The sequence below is a fragment of the Oryza glaberrima genome, chromosome 6 (assembly GCF_000147395.1).
Source record: "Oryza glaberrima chromosome 6, OglaRS2, whole genome shotgun sequence".
NCBI classification, from domain to species: domain Eukaryota; kingdom Viridiplantae; phylum Streptophyta; class Magnoliopsida; order Poales; family Poaceae; genus Oryza; species Oryza glaberrima.
Window position 1 is genome coordinate 26,067,987 of NC_068331.1, and position 24,568 is coordinate 26,092,554.

Sequence of the window (24,568 nt, forward strand, 5' to 3'; positions counted from 1 at the left end):
ATTTATTCTCTTCATTGTTTATCTTTTCCAAAAAGAACCATTTGCATGCCATCACTAAAATCCATGAGTGCTGTGCTGATTGAACATATCCTCCAAAAGATAATTACGTTATTTATATAACGTGGCCGGAAGGAATCAATACTATGGTTCAATATCACTAAATGTTGATAATTATTGGTCCCAAGCTAGTCGAAGGAGATGATTTGGTACGCTGGCTAGCTAATACTAAAATATACCTCCATTCTAAAATATAGTTATTTCTAAGACAGTGTCTTGTTTTAAAATAAAGCTATTTCTCCATCTACCTCCTCCTCTCAACCAATCACAACCATTCTTCTTTACCTACTTTTTCTTTTCAACCAATCACAAACTTCCTCCAATCATTCTCACTTACTTTCTTAATATTTGTACCAATCTAATAGTGGCTATATTTTGGGATGGAGTAAGTATAACATTGTCAAATAAAAAGGATTGCTTTATCCGATCGATGCATAAAAATAACCAATGTTCACTCGATGTTATGATATAGTAATGTTCACTACGATCATGCGCCGAAGGCAATATTATAGAAGATGAAGGTGCCACTGAAAATCATCAAAATGTTTGTGTGGTTCTTTCATAAAAAGTAATTAATCTTTTTAACAAATGATAACCTTGCAAAAAGGAACTAGGGGGCGATAAGCAAAATTGTTTTCTAATGTGCAAGAGACAATTCAATACCATTTCTTTGAATGCCACATAGATCGATTTGCTTGGCAATGTGTCTTATTTGCTTTCAAATGTCCTCCCCACAGTGCCAAAAATATAATTGTGAATTGACTTACGGGGGATGTCCAGGTCAAGAAAATTGGTTTTATTCGAAGCCAGTGCATAATATTGGTCAAGTAATTAATCTTTTAACAAAGGATAACCTTGCAAAAGGGGATTAAGGGGTGATAAGCAACATTGTTTTCTAATGTGCAAGAGACAATTCAATACCATTTCTTTGAATGTCATATTGAGCAATTTGCTTGGCGATCTATCTTATTTGCTTTGAAAAGTCCTCCTCCCCATAGTGCAAAAAATATAATTGTGAATTGACTTGTGGCAAAAATATAATTGCGAATTAACTTGTGGGGATGTCCATGTCAAGAAAACTAGTTCCATTTGAAGCTGGTGCATAATATTGGTAAATTAATTAGTATTACCAAAATGATAAAGTTATTATAATAGAAAATAGGCTACATGCAGGTTATCTTCAGATCTCTCATCTGGCTTCACACTTGATCTTTGATGCTAGCACAAAAATAGTAAGATACTATACACTGTGGTGCTATACTCTTGGAGTTTGTAGCCTTTTATTTCGTTTTGGATAGCATAGTACCTATATAATTAATTACTAAAATCTATGCTATTTATCTTAACTTTCAATGCAACATGTCCAATCACTCTATATTATTTTTTTAACTTATTGGTTGTTTCTCTGTCGATAGAGTCCGAAAATGTAAACCATTTTTATTATCTTAAAAACAATAAGTGTTGTGCTGATTGAAGTTTTTTACGATGAATGGTTAAAGTTATAATGATGATAATCGATACGTTTTGTGTAAGAATCTCTGACTATTAGCCGCAAAAGGTGAGATTATTATGCTTCCACGCAAGAATTGCACTGTATAATGCAGCAAAATTAAGTCCTAACTAGGCAAGTTAGTACAATAATGCATGGCCAATGGTTAAGAATGCACCGTAGTGATCGATGACACGATCGATCGTAAATGTGATCTTTTCATGTCTGCATTAGCTGAACCACGTTTTTTTTTTTTTGTATATTCAGTGCTATCATGATCAGAGAACATTACAAATGGCTTGTCTTTTGCAGCACCGATGGCCCAAACCCCTATAGTACCGATGATGTGACATGTGGCATTTCTCTTGCCTTTTTGTCAAAACACTATTGTGTGCCTTTTATCATGAGTTCATGACACTATTATCGAATCATAGCGAGAATTAAAAATCGCCTACAACTTTCTTCTCCGTAATGTGTTGTTTACAGTTTGCTTGTCTTCTTCATCCCCAATAGCCAGTTAGCCACTAATCAATACTGACATAGAAATTTCTTAAAGTCTCAATGAAAAGCACTATGACAAGTGGCCAGCATTGTCCGATACTGATGACGTGACATTTCTCTTTGCTATGTGCTCACGAGCTCAGGCAGGGCAGCTAGCAAGCCAGGCACTAGTCCAAGTCCAGAGGAGAACTTTGGGCTAGGATTAATCCCTCGAAGGAATTAATGTTCAGGGATTAGTCCATTTGATCTCCTGAATTCTTCATTTTGTTTAAAGTGCACCTTTCTACTTTAAATCGTGTAACGATACCTCCTTTGCTTTTTAATACTGTTCATTTTACCCTACTTAGGGTCAAACCAATGTGGTTTTCACCTGCATGATGTAGATGTGGCGATCCAATAAACAAAATCCTAAAAAAGTTTTACAGAGTCCACTTGCCATTGACCACCATCTTGCTTTCTCTCTCCCTTCTCTTCTCTATTTCTCTCATTATCCCATCTATGCATTGATTACTGATGCCGAGTGTGGACTTCTTCTAAAGATGTTGCCATCAGTATCCTCTCTGAGCCTACAAGGAAACCGGATGGACACACCACCGCCACTCGGGCTCATCCTCGATTCGAGCCGATAGCGGTGACAATGACCTCATTAGGCGTCGATCTATCAATGTGGTGGAGAATGGCGTGAGCTACACTAGTGACCATCATCTTGACTCCAGCGCTCTTCGCCGCCCTCCTCTATGCTAGGGTGCCACTGCTCCGTTAGCTATGATGAGTTCCCAAGCGCCACCTTCTCCGCCTAGCTGACCACCGCTCTCAAACTATGCTAATCACCAGCAGATAAGGAGACACAACTAAAGAAAGACGAAAAGAGATGACGTGACCCATACCATGTGGGATCAATTGTTTTTACTATTTTTTTGTTGGCTGACTAGATTGCCACGTCAACACGATATAAACTGCCTTGTTTTGATCTATGAGGGTCAAGTAAACATTATTGAAAGTTGGAGGTGTCAAATACCTGGTTTAGAGAGGTGAATTTTAAACCAAGTGAAGAGTTAAAAGGGGTCAAACGAGTTATGTTTTTTGAAAGGGGTCAAATGATATTGAGCCGATGGGATCTCAATATCCTTGCTACTTCCTTCATCTAAAAGTGTTAAGCCTATTCCTTTTTTAAAAAAAGAAAAGAGATGGTCATATTTGTAGTCTCTATGTGCTAGATTAATTGTTGATTGAAACCTAAGCAGCCATCTTAATACTTATTAATTGCATGCATACATATGATACCTTGGTTTTGTTATATGGTGTTTGAGTTCATTTCTCTTTGGTCTTGGTAACAAAAAGAAATATGTCTTATATTTTTTTTATGGCGCGAATATTTTGCTAAGGAGAGAAAGCCAACAGCAATATATCATCCTTTTGAGTTTTGAGTAGGACCGCCCCTTGAAGACGTGCTCGGGCGTCGCCATGGACGAGCATGGGGGACACAAAGGCGAGGAATGCATAAGGCCAGGCGTAGGCGGAGGCGCGTGCATGACTACACGTGTAGTAGTGTCTGGATTCAGAAATACCGATAGATAGAAAGCATAAGTTGCCTGGATCAGGATCCTCTGTAGTCGACTTCACCGTGGTCCACATGTCAATAACAAATGCACGGTGCAGTGACTGCAGAGGATCTCAATCCAAGTTGCCTTGCCCAAATGCTGCTCCAGATGCCAGAAAAGTCTCCTCATATCAACACAGGGGAAAGAAACAGAAAAGGAAGAACGGTTTGAAAGTGGGAGGTGCGAAACTAATCGCGCGAGACCAGGCCCACGCAGCTAGTCACCTATTAGCAGTTTCGCACGGAACATCCAGATCAGTGGAGAGAGGCGAGGAATTGCGTTGTGAAGTGGACTTGCTATGTTTGGAACCCTACGTTCCCAAGCCCTCTCCATCGTATTCCGTGCGCACGCTTTTGAAACTGCTAAATCGTGCGATTTACAAAAAATTTCTATACGAAAGTTGTTTAAAAAATCATATTGATCAATTTTTTTAAAAAAATAGCTAATACTTAATTAATCACGTATTAATGAATCGCTATGTTTTTCATACTTACTGTGCATGCTGGGAAAATCCGATTCCGAACACAGCCTATTGAGATCACCGGAGCTGTCACAGCGGAATATCCCCCTAGCTCCCTGAGAATTGCTTTGTAGCGAAAAGATAAGCAAAAACATGAATGGTAGTGCAACCGATTACTGACAACTGGTAATTCACCAGGAGAGTTAAAAGGGGAAAAAAATGAATCAAAGAACCCGACCAAAATCGAAAAAACCTGTAAAGCAAACAGCGTCCAGAGCGATCCACAAATTACAAAAGACGCCATCGGCCTTCCTTTTCTCATCTCATTTCATTTCTGTGATGAAACGGTGAAGAGGGGGAATCTATGTACGTATACAGGAGCAATGTCAATGTCACTCTACAGTTATCTGCAACACGGTCGTCAGCCTTGGTTTCCTGTACCTTCTCAACAGCAGCGAGGAGCACACCACGCTGACGGAGGAGAACGCCATGCAGGCGCCGGCGAGCCACGGCGGCATCTGCAGCCTCGTGAACGGGAACAACGCGCCGGCGGCGACCGGGATGGCGACCACGTTGTACGCCATGGCGAAGAAGTAGTTCCACCGGATCCGGCTGAACGTCTTCCTGGACAGGTCGATGGCCGTGATGACGTCCTCCAGGTTGTTCCTCACCAGCACGTAGTCCGCGGCCTCGATGGCGATGTCGGTGCCGCCGCCTATGGCCATCCCGACGTCGGCCGCTGCTAGCGCAGGGGAGTCGTTGATGCCGTCGCCGACCATGGCGACGATGCTCCCGTCCTTTTGGAGAGAGCGGACGACGTCGGCTTTTCCGGCAGGCATGACTTCGGCTCTCACGTCCTCAATGCCAACCTGCAAGAGCAGAAAATCGCAGACATTTATATGAAGAGGTGTTCAGGTAAATGATGAACATTATGGATCAAGGAAGGTAATAGAGATTAGAGACTAACCTCCTTTGCAACGGCTTTTGCGGTTCTCCAATTGTCCCCTGTGAGCATCACGGGATGAACACCCATCTTCTTTAGTCCTTCCACAACTACAGCAGCCTCTCTTTTCAGGGGATCAGTTATCCCCATTAAACCCACAAAATCATCGTCATAGGACACAAGAATGCCTGTTTTAGCATTCAGTTCCAGGTCTACCAAGAAATTTTCAGCTTCTGGGGGAACGTTCACACCATTTTCAGTAATCAAAGTACGGTTTCCAACCTGTGCAACAGTTATGTCTAGATAATCAGTGGTTTGCTTAAAAGATGGGTTAAGACTTGTACACTGTTTTCAACTCCGCTGCAAGAAGGGCAAGGAAGAGTTATGGTAGCTTATTTGACTCACCAGAACTCTCTTCCCATTAATCAAGCATTGAACTCCTTTGCCAGGCAAGGCAGAGAAGTCTTCAACTTGAAGGAGCCACCGAGATAATATCTCTTCTTTTCTTTGTTCAATGCCATTTTTTGATGTAGGGAGCTTGCCAAAGAAATGGAAATGGAATGCATATTCCACAATTGCTTTTGCCAGAGGATGCTCACTGCTTGCCTGAGTAGAAAACAGAAAACTTTCTTTACTTTTGACAAGTCAATATGAACAAGACCAAAACACATTATTTTTTTTAACTAAAACCCTGAGGAGCAAAACATATTTTGGCATTACCACATTCATATGAAGCATAGTTACAGTACCGAAACACATATACTACAGCTTGATATGAACCATACAAGCAACTTAAGTTCAACCTCACCTCTGCAGATGCTACTAATTTGAGGAAATACCCAAGATCCATTCCTGAGAAAACCTTTGCTGTTGTCACAACTGCTTTTCCTTGTGTTAGTGTCCCTGTTTTGTCAAAAATCACGTAATTTACATTTTGAGCCCTCTCTAATGCATCTCCCCCCTTCACAAGTACTCCATGATTAGCTCCAACTCCAGTTGCCACCATCACAGCAGTAGGTGTTGCCAGACCAAGGGCGCAAGGACAAGCAATCACAACTACAGCTATTGCAAACATGAGAGAGAAAACAAAGCAGTTGCTAGTTCCAGAAATCCATGAATTTGGGTATGCTCCCACCCATCCACATAAAAACCTACAAAAGCAGCCAATGTACATGTCAGAAAAATTGAAGTTTCAAACATAGTGTCACTCAGAAATCATGTTAGTATATGTTGAACTTACCATACAAGGAATGTAATTATGGACAAGGTGATGACAATTGGAACAAAAATGCTAGCAACCTGAAAGCAAAATGTAGGCAGTGTCAGCATTAACCATAACAGGCCTCTATATTCATTACCGCACATTTAGGAGACACAAGAGCTTTTCACAGATAAAAGAAACTAGTCTATTCTTCCAAGAGTTTTGTTAAATTTTTCACGAATATACAAAAGACATGTATGTTTTGTATTTAGAAAGCATAGAAGGTCAAAGACTAAAGTTAACACAGGGAAAAACTTTGGACTGGAAGGTACTCCTAAGCAGCCAAAATGTTTTGAGATTAAACAAGTTACAACTTTTTACATCAGAAGTAGAAAGCAACATAAGAATGATGATGTTAAAAGAGGGCATATGAACAATCGAATTCTCATAAACAAACAACATCTGCCTGCAACATTCTCAAGTATCGGAAATAGTAAATAGATCACAAAAAATGCTCTGACGCTTTTAAAGTTAATATGTAAAGTACATGGTAAACACTTTAAGTACAGACAAAGCAAATGAAGGACATCACAGAAATGAATATGGGAGCTTACTCACATAATCAGCAAATTTCTGAATGGGGGCTTTGGACATCTGAGCAGTTTCAACCAGAGATATGATCTGACTCAGAACTGTCTCGGATCCTACTTTGTTTCCTTGTATATGAAGGACACCATGCAAGTTCATTGTCCCTCCGATTACTGCACTAGATACTTCTTTGGGAATTGATGCAGATTCACCAGTTATCATACTTTCATTGACATGGCTTGTTCCCCACACGACAACACCATCAGCAGGAACCTTTGAACCAGGAAGCACCTTTAAGATGTCTCCAGGTTGGACTAATAGCGCATCGATTTCTCTCTCCTCAGTATATTTTCCTTCTGCATTTGAAAAGAACAATGTGAGTTTGTGTAACTTGATAGTATAAAATGAAAAAAAAAACACAGGCGGTTGCCTAAAACAAGTCAGAAATAACTTCTAAAACTAATGGATGAGTGTGGCACTGTGACTTAGTTGTATATATTTTAAAGGACAAAATTTTACCATATACCTTTGTCTTTCAGAAGCAAAAGAGCAGTAGCAGGGACCAATTCTACAAGCTTCTTGATAGCATCAGAAGTTTTCCCTTTTGCAAGCACCTCAAGATACTTCCCGAACAACACAAATGTAATTATCATTGCACTTGTCTCAAAATATATGGGAGGGTGAAATCCAGTGAATGCTCCGTATAGGAGTGCACAAACAGAGTATACATATGATGCAGTGGTGCCAAGAACAACTAACACATCCATATTTGTAGACCCGTGTCTCAGGGCCCTATAAGCCGCAATGTAGAACCGTTTGCCCACAACAAACTGTACAATGCTTACCAATATCCACTTCAGCAAATCTCCCATATGAAATGGTCCACAGTGCATCATTAGTATTGAACGAATGAAAGGTATATGAGGGCAGACCATGCGTATAAAAAATACAGGAATCTGGTGCAAGGACACAGTTGGATAGAGTTAGTAAGCAAGAAGAAGAGAAGTTCAAAGGTATTCTGAAATATAAAGAAGCAAAAGAACTACGTAGCTAGGGAACATATCTAACACTCCCAAATGTTCAGTACTGCCAAATTTAATTCAAGTATGAAGTAAAATGTGCTTGTTATCTTTTATGAACAGCCCAAACCCCCAAACCTAGAATTAAAGCAGCATGCTTTCCTATGGCAAGTGGATCTCACATGTAAGATAGAAGAAAGTAAATAGAAAAAATCTAAACTATTATGTGGTTAGGAGAAAATAACTGATTCAAATGGCACAGGGACATGATGATTGCTGTTTTTCCACAAAACTAAAATGCTCCAACAGAAGTCTGTCGGAAGGGTCCTCCAGGTCACAACCATGTCAAGGATATTGTCACAAACATTGATCCAACTAAAAATCTTTGTGCAAAAATGCATAACTATGCTAGTGGTGAAAAAGAAGAGCAAAGGTCAAAACTTACACTTAAGAATAAGCTCGAGCGGAGAAGATGAAGCATTTTGGCGGCCTCATGTGCGTCATTTGAAGCCCCTCGTGCATATGGATTCTGCACATGAGCTTTCAATCTTCCATTGCTTCCTGTCTCAATTGCATCCACAATTGATCTCAGACCAACTGCTTCCGGATCAAATATAATTTCTACTTCTGAGACCATAGCATTTACATCAAACTGTCGCAAACCAATCATCTTCTTGAGGATATCATGTAACACATTAACATCCCGCTCTGTGTGCAATCCAGTCAGGCCTAGCAAAATCTTATCTTGCTCACTGCTCTGTAAGAATGCAGCTTCAAAACCAGCATCCTCAATAGCCTCAACAATTTCATCCTTGTTAATGACAGAAGGATCATACTCAACTTCCCCTAGTGAGGTTGCCAAGGCAACAACAGCTCCTTTTACACCAGATAGCTTTTTCAAGATCCCCTCAACTGAGTTCACACAATTAGCACATGTCATTCCTCCTATTCTAAATTGTGCTGACAAAGTCTTTTGTGCCTTTGGCTGAGAGATAGCAGTATCTGGGATAATTTCTGCGTCAAATCCGGCATCTTCTATAGCTTCTATTATATCCTCAACCTGTATAAACAAGTACCCAAATAAAAATTGCAGGTAGCTAATTGACCCATATAATCTAAAAATGTGTGTCAACAATGAATAGTGGGTGGCCATTAAAAACGAACTAAATGAATGCCTATTATGAACAGGAGGTAGCAGATAAAACTCGCTGGTAAATGTCTACTTAATAGTCAGGAAAACCTTCCTTAATAGTTCCAATAAAAACAGAAAGATGAAACACAACATTCCCCGTCTGCACTACAATAGGCTCATCAAAAAGTTGCTAGCGCTACAACTCAACTAATATTCACATTAACAGTCATTACAACCATCCTTGGGAGTCCCAAACTGTAGAGTACTTCCCAACATAATAACCATAAGCATTAATAAATTTCAAACTGTGAAGTACACTGTTATTACTACTGAAAGTTTATACACTTGCACGGTAATTACTGGGCCTAGAATAATGAGATTATATGCTTGTCCCAAATTAGCATGTAACATCATTTTGCATTCAGTTTTTCTCAAGGGAAACTTCAATGAGTACTTAGAAGCCACATAAATTGGGATCCTTAACTTAGCACCCTTTCCCCCCGAAAACATGACTCGGCTGCTCCCTACCTCACCAGCCAATCAAACCTATCGTAGTACAGCAGTTACCCCATTTCTGCCGGTAGGAACAACCAATCGCAGCAAACTGCCAGCCTTTTTGAGCTCCCAAATCCTACAATCCAGAGAGTCCAGCAGCAATCACGAGCTTGCAACAAGGTTACAGCTCATCCAACCGCCAAAGCAAAAGGAGCACAAAAACTCTGGCCTCTGGGCACTGTGGGCTAACCACATTTCACGAATCAACTCATGAAAGGTCGTCATCGCAAGGTGAAGTCAAAAGGAAAAAAAAATCATCTCCAGCTAAAACCCAAAATTGCAATATCATACACGATTGACTCGGTCTCACACTCACACACATAGTAATTAGTAAACTCAACTTATTATTAGACAAGAGTAAATTCCGATTCACCAACTTCTAACCGCTCGAGAAAAACCACGAGCAAGCAGCGCGATCCAGCTTCCTAGAATCCTGTTCTACCGCACCAACCATCACCTACGCAATAATTCCAGCGCAAGAAAAAACTTCAAAAAATTTACCACCGCGTGAGCGTCAACGAGCTCACGAATCCCAGTTTGCTCCCGGAGACGCGCAAAACTCGGCTCGACAAACGGGCTCAGCCACGCAAAAGGATCACATCACAATCGCAATCGCAATCGCGCGGAAATCACCTTGAGGAGCGCCGGGTCGAAGACGACGTGGGCGCGGTTCTGGAGCAGGGACACGGCGACGCGCCGCACGCCGCGGCGGGCCGAGACGGCGCCCTCGACGGCGCTCGTGCACGCCGAGCACGTCATTCCGGTGACCCGCACGTGCGCCTCCTCCTCCTCCCCCGCCGCCGCCGCGGCGGCGCCGCCCCCCATCTCCTCGTCGTACGAGTCCAGCAGCCGGACGTCCTCCATCTCGTCCCCTCCCCCACCCGCCGCCGCCAGCCGGCCGCCGCCGGCGACCGCCGAGAGCTGCAGGTGGGCCATGCCTGTCAGAGAGAGAGAGAGAGTAGCCGCGCGAGGTGGGAATATTTGGTGGAAGAGAGAGAGGAAACGAAACGAAGGAGAAGGGGGCGAGGTGGATTATATAAACGGAGAGGGAAAAAAAAAGTTAAAGCGCAGGGGGCAAAGTGGAATTATTTTGCATTTTTAGGGGGTTATTTGTAAATTATGGATTAGTCAAATGCTCGAAATTGTTATCTGTGCGTTTAGCTGGGAGAGGCAAATTTCGCCATATGAACTTTCCCGTTTTTGACTTCTTCTCAGATGGTTCGAAGAAAATCTCTCTGACCGGGTTTTCGAATTCTGAACTTTTTGGTAGTAGTACTCTGTCCCAAATTAAGTGCAGCCATAAGTTTCCGTGTCCAACTTTAATCGTCCGTCTTATTTAAAATTTTTTTATAATTAGCATTTTTGTTGTTATAAGATGATAAAACCTGAATAGTACTTTACTCGTGACTAATATTTTTAATTTTTTTTAAAAAATTTTCATATAAGACGAATGATCAAAGTTGGGCGCGGCAAACTATGGCTGCAGTTATTTTAGGACGGAGGGAGTACATCATATCACCGTGTTGGGGAAGTCAATGTTACGGTCTACTATAGCGTAACTGCTTTCGTAATTGTAGTAAGTTAATGCTTGGTTATATGTGAGCTTTTGTTGTGATTATTTTGTTCTGACATTTTTGGCTTAGAATATAGTAGGGGCTTTGTTTGGTTGAAATTAGCATGATTTGGGATAAGTTGAGCTAAACCAACATGCCCTTTACAAAGTCCAAAACATTAGGTTAGCGACATTTTTGTTTCGCTCTGACAGTGAAGCTTTGTTCTTACGCTGCTGTCGCTGTGTTTGCGGATGCAGGCACTCCACTCCACTGCTAAAACCAACGCCCATTCTGCCAAAATGTAACCCCCATCATAAATTTCATAAACCCATTGCAAAATGCACCCAAATCATATCGAAATTCAAAATGCAATCGAAGCAAAAAGAAAAAAATCAAACAAATTCAGAGCGACCGCGCGAGGAGAGAAGGAGACGAGCGGTTTCGCCGCGGGAATCCGCGTGCCGGTGGCCAGGTTCCGGAGCACGTGTTCCGCGCGGCTAATCACGGAGTAGTATGTTTTACTACTTTAATCGGGTGATTAGCGCCTCACTAATCCTATCTTTATTATGTTTTATGATATATCCTATATACTTATATAGTTTATCCTCACTTAGTTAGTGCTTAAATGATTAATCTATGGTCCAAATTATCTTTCTCCTTTTTTCCTCTCATTAAGACATATCATATCAATTGTTTTTAGCCTTTAGATGATTAATCTACGGTCCAAACTATCTCCCTACTTTTCTTATTCCATAAAGTCATATCACCTTACTTTTTACGTTTGAATCACTATTCTACATATTATTTAAATTTAAATTATCATAAACCACATTAATTTACTTAATCTGATATTATCTAGCTATCTTACACGTTATTTTTTTATAGTTATCATACTAAATTCCCGCAGCAATGCGCGGGTTTCACCTAGTCACCTAATAATCAAAGATCCCCGTGGGCGCCCACCTGCTGATCGATAACGGTCGCTGCGACGGTGGGCCCGGGGTGGCCTGGGTCGTGATTGGGTGAGGCCGTCCGTCGGAGGGGTAGGTGTGTGTAGGTAGGCTTGGCTCTGAGTGTGGGGCCCATCCGACGTGGCGTGGTGTGTAAGCCAAGACGACACGCATGCACAAATCCGGTTCGTCGAGGTTGACCCATCGCGTTAGACACATACAAGCGGGGGCGGCTAACACCCCCCATCCTTTCTTCCTCCTCCCCTTCTTCTCTTCCTATTACACCATAAATTTTTAAAAAATAAAAAACATAAGATTAAAAAGAACTATATATATAAATACTATATATAAAAAATTTAAATTTAAAACGGGTATGTAAACTTTTGACTTATAAACTTTGGGTCTATAAACTAATATTTGAATTCAAATTTAAATTTTAATCGGGTATATAAACTTTTGACATAAACTTTGGGTCTATAAACTTTAGATGTACAAAATACTATATATAAAAAATATTTGAATTCAAATTCAAATTTGAATCGGATATAATTCAAATTCAAATTTGAATTGGGTATGTAAACTTTTGACTTATAAATTCTGGGTCTATAAATTTTAGGTGTATAAACTTTAGATGTATAGAAATATTATATATAAAAATTATTTGAATTTAAATTCAAATTTGAACCGGATATATAAACTTTAGGTCTCTAAACTTTAGATGTGTAAACTTAAGGTGTACAAACTTTAGGTGCGTAAATTTACTAAAATAGGAAAGTAATGTGGTGCCAAAAAATGAAACCATGTGGAGGAAAGGGGGGCGCCCAGGGGCGATCGATCACCCCTTAGCATTTCCGCATACAAGCTAGTGTATGTTAGAGCAAGGCTAATAATGCAATCGATCTGTTGTTTATAAGTTTTTTTAGCCTTCTCTATAGGGTTCACTTGTCTCTCTTATAGAATTTTTTGGTTCTTGTGTCCAAGCCGGTTGTAAGTTTACAGTCCGCTTCTTTTCTCTCTCTCATCTCTTCTATCATTTGCCTCAGCATTTAGCCGGTTTATAGCCTACTATTATTATACTTGCTCTTAGTACTGTATTTTTTTTTTCGTTTCTATAATTTTCAGTTTTCAACTTTCGATGCAATGAATGATGATGAATCTTGGTGATGATGATGATGATGATCGAGCTGAAGTTAGGCAAAGATTCAGGTACTAGGAGTAGTAATAACAAAAACAAAGTTCGCATTTGATTGGTTTTAACTTCCGTGTTTGAGATCGACACTGCTTCAGTTACGACTTACGAGTTGGAGCTATCAGCGAAGTAAGCAAGATGGCAATCATGTAAAGACACGATATTTGGTTTGTTCAGTAGCTAAAACCTGGGATTTACAAAACCGTATTATCATATTGTTATCCCTCCCAAAAAAGAGTTAATCCAAGACTGAATATGACATATTCTATGTTTAGATTCATTATATTAGGATATGTCACATTCAGTAATAGGTTAGTTTTTTATGGGACAGAGGGAATATGCGGTAACGTATATCTTGTGGTAACCGCTAAACCGTGGGATGATGATAACATAAACCCTGCTAAAGCCTAAAGGAAACAGCAGCTTTTGGATGATGATGAGCTCTCGGCCTCATGCAGTGCCGTCCGCGCTGCATCTCACTGGCCTCGCCATGGATGCTGCCTCAGCAAGCACACGCCCAGTGATTCCTGACTCACAGGTCAGAGAATCCTTCACCACCACTTCTGATGATAAACAGTGATCTGAGACATAAATCTTTCTGTAACTGCAGCTCGATTATTAGTACCGGTCACTTGGTGCTCAAATGTTCAGTAAAAAAGTTCAGAATGCTCAAAATGCTCAGTCACAAATTCAGGCTGCTGAAATAAAATTGTTCAGACAGATTGGTTATTTTCAGTAAACGGTGTTGATTTAAACAGAGATACCTTTTTTTCCCGCCAAGGGGAAAATCCAGGGGCCAGATGAATCCTGTGGGCGTGCACCAAAAGTCCTGGTGATTCGATCGACCAGATCAAGAGTACGACCACCACCACCATACTTATGATGCTTCATTAATTAATCACCCATTAGTCCTATCTCTTTACGATTGTACTAGTAATAAATAATCATCCACGGCTTAATAATGAATAAGTGCAAACGCTTGTTAGGTCAGGTGACGATGATATCCTCCTATATCATGATTTAGTATACTCCATGTTGTAGCTTAGCATGTTCTTCCTGGACCATGACATCTAAATTAACTACTAGCTTGATATCCAGCTATCCATGCATGCATCGATTGTGCCATTTGTGCGGTTCATGCAGACAGACAGACTGAACATGTCCTAACTCTTAAAGAACAGGTTACAAAGGGGCAGCAGAAATGTCCTACTTCTTTCAGCTTGATTATGTAAATTGATAGTAGTACTAGTACCTAAGACACTGAAAATGGTTTATATTAGTCATAAATGAATGTGTCTTTAGTTTGGAGGTCTTGATCAAAAGCATCCGAATATTGTGGAAGAACAGCTGCAAAGTGCTGAACCCACCAAAGTCTCACTTTCAGTGATGGTATTGGTATGCCTGTCCACCTAATCAAAAGTTGTTGGACCTTCTCTTCCAACTTCTTTTCTGAAGCTAAGCTTCAATTTCCTAACTGTTCAGTGAAAAAAGGGGGAAATCGACAAGGCATCCTACATCTGATAGCTTTGGACTCTGCTTCTAGTTGCAAGTACTAGAACATTGGCAAAACTTGTACTACCATGATCTGAGCAGCAATGGTCACCATCTACAACATGTACTACCTGTCAGTTTGGTTGTGTTTAGTTCAGCGCAAAGTTTAGATTTTGGTTGAAATTGAAGATGGTGTGACTGAAAAGTTATGTGTGTATGACAGGTTGATGTGATGGAAAAGGACTGAAGTTTGGATCCAAACTTTGGATCTAAACACAGCCTTTGTTACTATGGTCTGGTCATCGCCTGAATTTTTCTTGATCTGCAATTGAACTTGAGGTAGCCGGCAGACAACGGCATTGCCTTTGGCGTTCGGGTGATGGAAAAAAGGCCCTTGGAATGGAAGCAAGTCTCAATGACCATCATGTCTGTCGTGAAGAATTTTACGACAGTCGGTGTCATGAGGTCAAAAGATAGTTTCGTTTTGCCTTTGCAGGCTTTCATGGGTCAACTTGGGAGCTGGATCTCTTCTGAACTTGTCACAAAAAAACTAGGATACGATCATTTCGCTGATTTTGAGTTCGTTATATTACACTGAGATGTGTTCACGATTGATTTTTTTCAGAGGATATTCTTTTGCATTTATATGTTCATACATATAGCCCAACTACGCAGCCCATGCTAGCTATCTTTTCTTGGTTTGCTGAATCTGTCTTTTTTTTAGGTGCATGGGTGCAAGTCAGTGTGCATTAGTACTTTTGAATACTTGCTAAAAAGCTAGGTTGATGATCAAACCATACCCATTACTGAAGCAAGGTGATGAATTGACTGAACAACAGCAGCAAGTGCTGTCAAATGGTGAGGGCACTCTCAATAAAGGAATTTTGTATGTTAGTATCACAAATGCACAATAGATTTTCTTAAAAGGTACAAGAGAAAAGGTATTCTACTCCATTTTACAGTTTCTAGTCATGTGATATGCAAACTCTTAAGAACTGGCAACGTTGAGTGGCAATATTCAGCAAACCAGCAAGGTTTTTCTAACCACTTGAAAATGAGAACCTGAATTTCTCGAAGGTAAAGTACAAAGCACATGGAGAGACAGAGTAACTAACCTTTTTATTCCCCTCTCCTGTTCAGACTCTGTCAACTCATGCTAGAGTACTAATCTTATTTAATTAGAGACAACAGTGCCACCTAGTTGACCATGACTCACATGCACACACAATTTGTCTGTCAGATTTGGTTTCAGTTTCACTCTCAAATAGTAATCATCATAGCTACTTCCATTTCATGCAGTCTGGTGGAGCCTTTAGGGACAAATATGGATAGATTGGTAGGTCCTGGTCTTTCCTTGCAACTCAATTTTACATGGTGGATCAGGTTCTTTCTCTCCCTAAATAATTTCCTATCCTTTCTGTTAGGTCATGTGGCCCAACTAGTGAATGTTAGTGAAGAGTTTTATAACCAAGCCTTATGATGGATTTTGCAGTCACCGATAATGCACAATAATGCTCCACTATCCCATTCTTTAGTAATCTCTACTTGTGGTCTAAAGATAAAGATATTCTTTATAAGGTCTCAAACAAAGCTTTGCAACTGTCGCTCACTGTCTGAGCTTAGGTGGTTTTCCTAAAGAAAAAACTCATTTTAAATTTTTGTTAAAAATCGGTTTGCTACTTTAGTACTCCATCCGGTTTTCAGTAGATCACACTTTTGACTTTTAGACATATGTTTGATTGTTCGTCTTATTAAAAATAAGGATAATCGATATTTTTGCATATTGTAAAATTTATTTTTGAGTAAGACCAATAGTCAAATTGTATATTCAAAATCTAACAACGTCATCAGTTAAAAACTAGAGAGAGTATTTATTATTCAATCAATCAAATAAAAAGGTAAACAGACTTGTAAAGAATAAATGGGCCTGAAATACACTGGGCCGGAAGCCCATCCTACTGTGTGAGAAACTTTCAGGCCCATGCGGTTTCGTCGTGGGCTTAGCGTCTCCGAGCTTTTACGCACAAAAGAGGCAAAATCTTTCACGGCGACGTGGCACAGTATGGCTCTGGCTCACCGACTCTGCCGTCTTCCTCGCCTCCTCCCCCTCGCCGCCGCCGCCGCCGCCTCCAAACCCTACCTCCCCGGAAAACCTAGCCCCGCGCCTCCTCCTCCCCTCTCCTCCCCGCCGCCGTTTCCCTCTCTCTCCCGCCTCTTCTCCACCACCCCCTCCTCCTCAGGTACTCACCACTTCTCCTCAAGTGGTTACTGGACTCGAGATAATCGTGTTTTCTTTTCTTTTTCTTTTTCTTCTTTTGTTATTGCAGGTGATTCCAGCATGGTGGTGGTCGGATCGGCGGAGTCCTTCACCAGCATCATGTCCAAGGTGGAAGGTGCGGCGCGCCCGATTCCTCTTCCTCTCCCCTTCCACCTTTGCTGCTGTTGTTTGTTAGTGTTTTGGTGGGTAGGATTGGATCATGGTCTCATGGATGCGCGCGATTTCCTTTTTGCAGCGGAGAAGCTTCCGGCCGTGTTCTACTACACGGCGGTATGGTGCGGGCCTTGTAAGTGCCGGATCTTCGTGCCGAAATTGGGATTTTTGGAATTAGATGGTTGATGATGATGTGAGGTGTTATAAGATGGGTTGTTTGGTGTTTGTAGGTAGAGCGATGGCACCCGTGATTTCAAAACTGAGCAGCCAGTACCCCAAGATACCTATCTACAAAGTTGACATTGACATGGTAAGTGGGCGGATCCAAATCTCGCTGCGATTGTGATGCGCCGAAGTGTTCTTCTTGCTCAAATAGGTGTTGTTGGGATTAAAATTGCAAAATTGTTTGGTTACTCATATGTTCATAGTTGAAGATTGTTTGTCATGTATAATTGCATTACCTCCCATGTGTTAACTGCAGAGTAGTATTTTTGACCCCTGTCCTTTCAAAGTTTAGGTTTGGCTTATGCTTTTTAGGGTGTGTTTTAATCTTGAGCAAGGGAAGTTCTATCCTTGCTAAGTTAGGAGAGGCATTTGGTACAAACAAAAAATCCTAGCTTTTGAGGGCAAGTTAGGCAATAACTGCCTCAAAATCCTTGCCCACCAGGGACAGCCAAATCAGCTCTCCTCCAGCGGCAAGCAATGATCGTTGGTAGTTTTGCTTGAGCAGCCATGAAACCAAATGAACTCTCTTGTTGCCATAGGCTATATAGCCTAACCTGACTACTTTGGCATTGCTTGGCTAGGCAAAATATTCCAGAAATCCAAACGTGCCCTTAGTAAACTACAATGCTTAAAACTCAAGTGCTAGTGATTGAACCAATCCTGTTCTTCTGTAGAAAGCCTCGAGTCAATTGACCAATCTGGATCTAGTCTGAAATATTTCGCATCATTCTAGCACTACTTATGTTCAAGTATGGATCTGCATATGTAGAAGGCAAAGTTATGAGATGGGAATTTTTCACTGAATATCCGTAATACTGTTCCATGAATCACTGTTAATCAAGCTGGTGTCCGGTTCAGAGCTTCCTACCTTTGTATTCTGATTTCAAAGACTAATATGCTACACTGTTTGGTTAGTTCACTCAATAACTGGAATACTCTATTGAGAACACTCCTATACTTTCAGTACATTGAAAGGCAAAATGTGTTTCACTATGTTACCAATTTTGATTATGGCTGAAATAATTATCTGAACCTTATGGCCATGCTTGGACATGTTTATTGATAGGCACTTCCCTGACCTGTGTTGCTTTTGCAGGATGGTGTTGGAAGCAAACTAAGTGATCTAAAAATATTCTCTGTGGTGAGTTGCATTGTACTATGACTATAGCTCATGACTGTGCCTAAATTTCTGCGCAGCTTCCTCCAGTTATCTAGATCTCTTTTTCTTTGTTGCCAACATGTTTTGCTCTTGTAGCCAACATTCCATTTCTACTACCAAGGTCGGAAGACAGGTGAGGTGGTTGGTGCTAATGCGACAAAACTTGAATCAACCATGGAAAGTCTTCACAAGTAAGAAATTCAATTTATATTATTCCCTTGTTATCTCTGCTGTTAAATAGATGGACATAAAGAAAACCTGACCAATTAAATTTAATCCTGTCACTACAAAACAAGCAAAACCTTGGTTGTGATGATAAGATATGCATACGAGTTCATACACTTGTGTCCATCACTTACTAAGTGCCCCTGGTATTATGCTTTTGTTGCACAGGCAACTATAGAAGTTTTGTGGAAGAATATGACCGGGAGGTGGCCAGATGTCTCCATGTGCCTTCCATCAACGTGTTTGACATTGATATTTCTGAACCTTCTGGTTGTTTTTTATCATGCTGAATTCAGTACATTGCACCTCTTGTTTATTTAGCACAACTTTGTATAGTCTGCATGTCTAATATCAGAATCAACGCGAACATTCTGTTGGGATGCAGCAACCCACTAATTTTGTTGGGATAGACGTGAAGGAATTCTGGGCCTGTCAGTCCATCCATTGTTTTTCTGGGCCTTTGTCATAGTTCAACCATTCCAGTGTTGGGCTACAAGTCCCCCAGAATTTTTTCTCGCCATCGGCACAAGTTAATCATGAACCTACGATGTTTGGCGTCTCGAAAGTGAAAAAAAATAAATTAAATGCTTGAGTTTCAACTGAATTTCTGAGCAATCTGGTGCGTTGCACCGTATACTGTGATCGTGCTCTACCCACTAGGCCACTATCCAGACTATCCATACTCCAAAGGTCAAAACGGCCACGCACGGACAGATTCAGGGGTTCTTGAACAGGTGCGAGGCGGCAGGAACGAAAATATGCCATTGCCGAATTAGCACACCAGATTCAAAGGCCTCCCTCGAAACTGCAGGCAATTTGAAGGAGCTTTGTGCGAACTGAACTACCACCGAATTAGCACACCAGATTCAAAGGCCTCCCTCGAAACTGCAGGCAATTTGAAGGAGCTTTGTGCGAACTGAACTACCACTAAGGCTGTGTTTAGTTCACGCTAAAATTGAAAGTGCTTGAAATGGAACGATATGATGTAAAAGTTGAAAGTTTGTGTGTAGGAAAAATTTTGATGTGATAAAAAAGTTAAAAGTTTGAAGAAATATTTTGGAACTAAACACGGCGTAAAACTCCGTAAGGAACTTTGTGGCAACTGAACTACCATGAGAACTCAGTAAAAATGTTATGTTCTTTTTTTTTATTAAGATACATATTTTATCTTAGGTTTTTATTAGCATGTTTTTAAATACGTTTCATATGAAAATTTTCTATATAAAAATTACTTTAAAATGAAATAAATTTATTTTTAATGTAATAATTAAATCTTAATTAATCATACGTCAATTGTTTTTTTTTCGTTTGTCCAACTTTATTCTCCATCCACCATAATACTACCTCCGTATCATATTAAGTTTATTTTTGACTCCTACTTATCTCAAAATAAGTTTATTTCTAAGTAATTAAATTATTGCATCAGAGTTTGAGTTTATGAAAGTATGGAATAATTACATTGGAAGTAGATAAAGTAAAAAATAATAACTTTCGGATTTGATAAAGTAAGAGCATTCTAATGTTTATATTGGTATGTGTGGGATGAATAAAAAAATAAGCTTTAGGATCCCTTTGAATCGTAGGAATGGAAAAACACAGGATTCTAACAGGAATAGAAATGCAAAACAGAGGATTGCAAAACACAGGAAAACACACAAGAATGACGGTTTGATTGAACCGTGGAAAAAACGCAAGAGTCGGATGAGAGAGATAGACTCAAAGAAAAGTTTCCAAGAGATCGATTTGGGCTCTTACTAAATTTCTTCCAAAATCTCTATAGGATTGTCCATTCCATAGGAATTTGAAAGGATAGGATTCAAAGGGCTTCATAGGAAATTTTCATATAGAATTATAATCTTCCAAAATTACTATGTTTTTCCTCTAAATCAAAGAGGTCCTTAACGGATAAGGGTGTGTTCGCTGGCTGTACTTGGTTCCCAACCGAACCCTCCACACGGAAAACAGAGCAACCATTAGCGCGTGATTAATTAAGTATTAGCTATTTTTTTAAAAAAATAGATTAATTTGATTTTTTAAGCAACTTTCGTATAGAAATATTTTGTAAAAAATATACCGTTTAGCAGTTTGAAAAGCGTGCGCGCGGAAAACGAAGGAGAGGGTTTCCCAACCAAAATTGGGTTTAGTTTACATCAAAATTGGAATTTGGTTGAAATTAGAACGATATGACGGAAAAGTTGGAAGGTTATGTGTGTAGAAAAGTTTTGATGTTATAAAAAAGTTAGAAGTTCGAATAAATATTTTGAAACTAAACATGGCGTAAGCAGAGATGCAAAGCATCCAATGGCGCCTGACACGCACAGCGCCTTGTGGCGGGAACGCAGGTGTAGTAGTGGCCAGGTGCAGTGCAGGCTACGGTGGAGTACTACAGTACATGCATATGCATGCACGCACGCACCGGCCATCCATCCATCATCCAGATCCATGGCGCCTGCGCCTGCGCACACCAGCAGACAGCAGTCACTCACCAGATCGACGAGACGGCTGTCCCCCGGTGAGGTTGGCAACGCCGGTGCGTGTCTCCCGCCCATGTGGCAGCCTGCCTCGCTGCCTCTCCTCTCCTCGCAGCTCAGCTCGATCGCGCGCCGGTGGTGGTGGCGGGGGCCGCGCTTCACATGGCCGCCGATGCCGATGCCGATGCCGATGCCGATGGATCGTGGACGGATGCGGCGCGGCGCTGTGTGTCGCCTGAAAAGCGGAGCTTTTTTTTAGAGGAAAGGATTGGTGGAAAGTTTCAGTGATGAGATGATAGCTAGCTACAGTGTGAGTGTGTGGTGGCGACACGACGGACGACGGTCGTCCAGACACTCGAGTGTGGCCGACTGGCCGGTGAGGGTGACGAGTACTCTCTCTGCCTTGTTGGCAGAATGGCAGTCCTCTTCTTTTGCCAGTCTCTCCTCTCTCATCTCACATCGCCGAGTTCAGGCTTCAGAGGTTCGCTGCGGCCAAAGTGGCCGTGGCCGGATGGGCAATTCGGGTGGATGACGACCCCGCAGTTATCTTATGCATTAGCCCTTGTTTATCTTATGCATTAGCCCTTGTTTAGTTACTAACTTTTTCTTTAAACTTCCAACTTTTCTATCATATCAAAACTTTTCTACACACACATCGTTCTAATTTCAACCAAACATCCAATTTTGGCGTGAACTAAACACATCCTTAATTTGGTTGAATGTTGGGATGGATCGGGCTGAACCTATTTTTTATCAAAATTGCTATACGTCCGACCTATACGTCCGACCCATCCATCCGACTAGTGTATGTATAAGCATATATGCTATTTGTTTGGACCCACATGGTAGTAAACAAGTTCAGTGATTGGTTGTATGACTCGGTCGGACACAAATCGTACGGCTCATTCGTACGTATAGCAAGATTGATTTTTTATAGCGTTTGATTCGAGAATAACTGGAATAGGATGATCCTGACAGGAAATATTTCCCTTCAGATGGTCTAGTCCCTAAAAAATTGACGGACGAATCCAAGAAATGGAAATGAGTCTAACCCATCCCACCTCATCCCCAAACCAAATATAGAGGACATGTTTAATGAGTTACTACTTCTATTCTAAAATATAACAGGTTTTAGAGTGGTAGTAGGTGAAATTAAATGAGAAAGGACTGTGATTGGTTGAAAAAGCAAGATATGTGGAGAATTTGATGGTCGAAGATTATGATAGGTTGAGAACTCAATAAAAGTGAAGAAATCGTTATATTTTGAAACGAATTTTAAATGCTGTTAATTTTGTCCCGGAATATTATTTTTTTGGACACGATTATTAAGAAAATATATAGAATTAAATGGAATGAGATTGTGATTGGTTGAGAAATGGAGGTAGTTGGAAAAATTGAATGGTAGAGGGGTTATGGTTGGTTGGAAAGAGAATCTATGTTTTTGGAAAAAATTTAAAGCCCATAAGTTATTATATTTTAGGACGGAGGAGTAGAAGTTGTAGTATATTTTAGGCTCTCATCGGATGGCCTAATTAGCCAAAGAAAAAGCCAAATTTTAAATTTTCAAACTTAATTTAGAGATTGATTTTGAGATATTTTCAGCGTAGTTTCTTTTTTATATTGGCTTTTAAGTCACCAAGAACACATATATAAAAGTTTTACCTACAAATTCATTTTTATTTCCTAATAAGCCGTTTTGGCTTGTTAGGGAAAAAGCCAACCGATGGGGACCTTAGAATGGAGGGAGTACCTATCTTCACTTCTTATATCTCATTTATATTACTTTCATAATTTTAAATTTATCTTATATTAACATAATAATAAACACAAAGTAATAAAGAACTCACTAAATGTAAGTAGTTTAGATGTAATTAAAATGCTAAGTAAGCACAAAGTATATAAAGATACGTTGGTATCTTATACTAACAAGGTAGCTCGCGATCTAACTCGTTAAGCTTACTAGTTAAAACTTAAAAGCCTAATTTGGCTCAAACTTACTATATCGCTACGACTTTACCTTTAAACCAATCCGAGCTGATTCGAGTCATGAGCTTTGAGCTCTCTTTTTCCCACTCCTTCTATCTCAAAAGACCTCATCTTTTCCAATCTTGTGTTGTTTTGAGTGAAGTGGCAGCCATTATTATCTTCATCCCAAATTATAAAAACCTATATAATAAAATGAGATGTATATTTGTACTATGAATCGGCTTAGATTCACAGTAATAGAATATGTTGCTTTTATTTCTTTATTTTTATATTTTAGGACTGCGTACGCATGGATCTCTAATCTATGTGAGCTGTAGTATGTAAAGGTGTCACATGCCACTATGTAGTCTCATCTCATGCTACTTGTGGCATCGTCTCATCCTACTTGCCTAACGAGATAATTCTGTTTTGGCCTTTCCGGTGCGAAGATACAACAATGACAGTCGTACATGAGCACTGCAAAATTTAGCTTATGAAAAATTTTAAACTGTTTTTACAAAAGTAACCTTAGATAACTAAATTTTACACTAAAATTTTAATACCACAAGATAATTCCATCCCAAAATATAAAAACTTAGGACCGTATGTCCCATCCAGTTATAAATTCTTATATTTTAGGACGGATGGAGCAGTAAATACTAACTTTTATATTTTGGGATGGATGCTAATATTTTAGCTTATATGTTTCGGCACATCTGAAATGCGAGATTAGACCTATCAAATACACCGGCGCATGTCATATAAGCTCGAATCAAATTTGAAATTTGCATGTTGTAGCTCCTAAAAAAAAGTTGTACTAACAGCCAATAGCTACAGTAGCACCATACAATTTCAGCCATAGCCGCTACAGCAGCAGCACTGCACAACCACTGTGGGCCTGTTTAGTTCAAAAAAAACTTTTCCCAAAAACATCCCATCGAATCTTAAGACACATATATGGAACATTAAATATAGATAAAAGGAAAAACTAATTGTATAGTTTGCATATAAATCGCGAGACGAATCTTTTGAGCCTAATTAGGCCATGATTAGCCATAAGTGCTACAATAACCTATATGTGCTAATGATGGATTAATTAGGCTCAAAAAATTCGTTTCGCGGTTTCCAGGCGAGTTATGAAATTAGTTTTTCATTCGTGTCCGAAAACCTCTTCCAACATCCTATCAAACGTCTGATGTGATACCCAAAATTTTTTATTTCACCAACTAAACAGCCACAGTAATTGAGCTGCCGAACACACCCTAAGCTGTAACACTGCACGTCACAATCCATCTCGATGGTAAGAGTCGGTGGTTCCGTACGCAATACAACCAGTCAACAACTTTGACTAGGTACAACGCCC

At 40.2% G+C, this 24,568-nt stretch overlaps 2 protein-coding genes across 2 annotated transcripts; one reads left to right on the forward strand and one right to left on the reverse strand.

The window, feature by feature from the left end:
• Nucleotides 1-4,266: 4,266 nt before the first annotated feature.
• Nucleotides 4,267-10,525, reverse strand: LOC127776170 (cation-transporting ATPase HMA5). The gene is made up of 9 exons (XM_052302515.1): nt 10,180-10,525; nt 8,305-8,919; nt 7,367-7,796; nt 6,871-7,196; nt 6,292-6,350; nt 5,860-6,202; nt 5,457-5,657; nt 5,076-5,333; nt 4,267-4,977 (listed from the first exon to the last, which is right to left on the reverse strand). Exons 1-9 carry the CDS (start codon nt 10,480-10,482, stop codon nt 4,501-4,503), a joined length of 3,012 nt encoding a protein of 1,003 aa, XP_052158475.1. The 5' UTR covers nt 10,483-10,525; the 3' UTR covers nt 4,267-4,500.
• A 6,185-nt stretch (nt 10,526-16,710) lies between these two features.
• On the forward strand, nt 16,711-19,222 carry LOC127775605 (thioredoxin O, mitochondrial). The gene is made up of 7 exons (XM_052301868.1): nt 16,711-16,969; nt 17,057-17,122; nt 17,243-17,293; nt 17,391-17,470; nt 18,482-18,526; nt 18,641-18,735; nt 18,938-19,222. The coding sequence occupies exons 1-7, from the start codon at nt 16,711-16,713 to the stop codon at nt 18,945-18,947; spliced, it is 606 nt and encodes a 201-aa protein (XP_052157828.1). The 3' UTR covers nt 18,948-19,222.
• Nucleotides 19,223-24,568: the final 5,346 nt, after the last annotated feature.

Coding starts and splice junctions, on each gene's coding strand:
- LOC127776170 (XM_052302515.1), bottom strand. CDS start 10,482: ATGGCCCACCTGCAGCTCTCGGCGGTCGCCGGCGGCGGCCGGCTGGCG. Junction 7,797..8,304: donor GCTCGAGCTTATTCTTAAGT/GTAAGTTTTGAC, acceptor TCCTTGCACCAG/ATTCCTGTATTTTTTATACG. Junction 5,334..5,456: donor TTAATGGGAAGAGAGTTCTG/GTGAGTCAAATA, acceptor ACTGTTGCACAG/GTTGGAAACCGTACTTTGAT.
- LOC127775605 (XM_052301868.1), top strand. CDS start 16,711: ATGCGGTTTCGTCGTGGGCTTAGCGTCTCCGAGCTTTTACGCACAAAA. Junction 16,970..17,056: donor CACCACCCCCTCCTCCTCAG/GTACTCACCACT, acceptor TTGTTATTGCAG/GTGATTCCAGCATGGTGGTG. Junction 17,294..17,390: donor GGCGGTATGGTGCGGGCCTT/GTAAGTGCCGGA, acceptor TGGTGTTTGTAG/GTAGAGCGATGGCACCCGTG.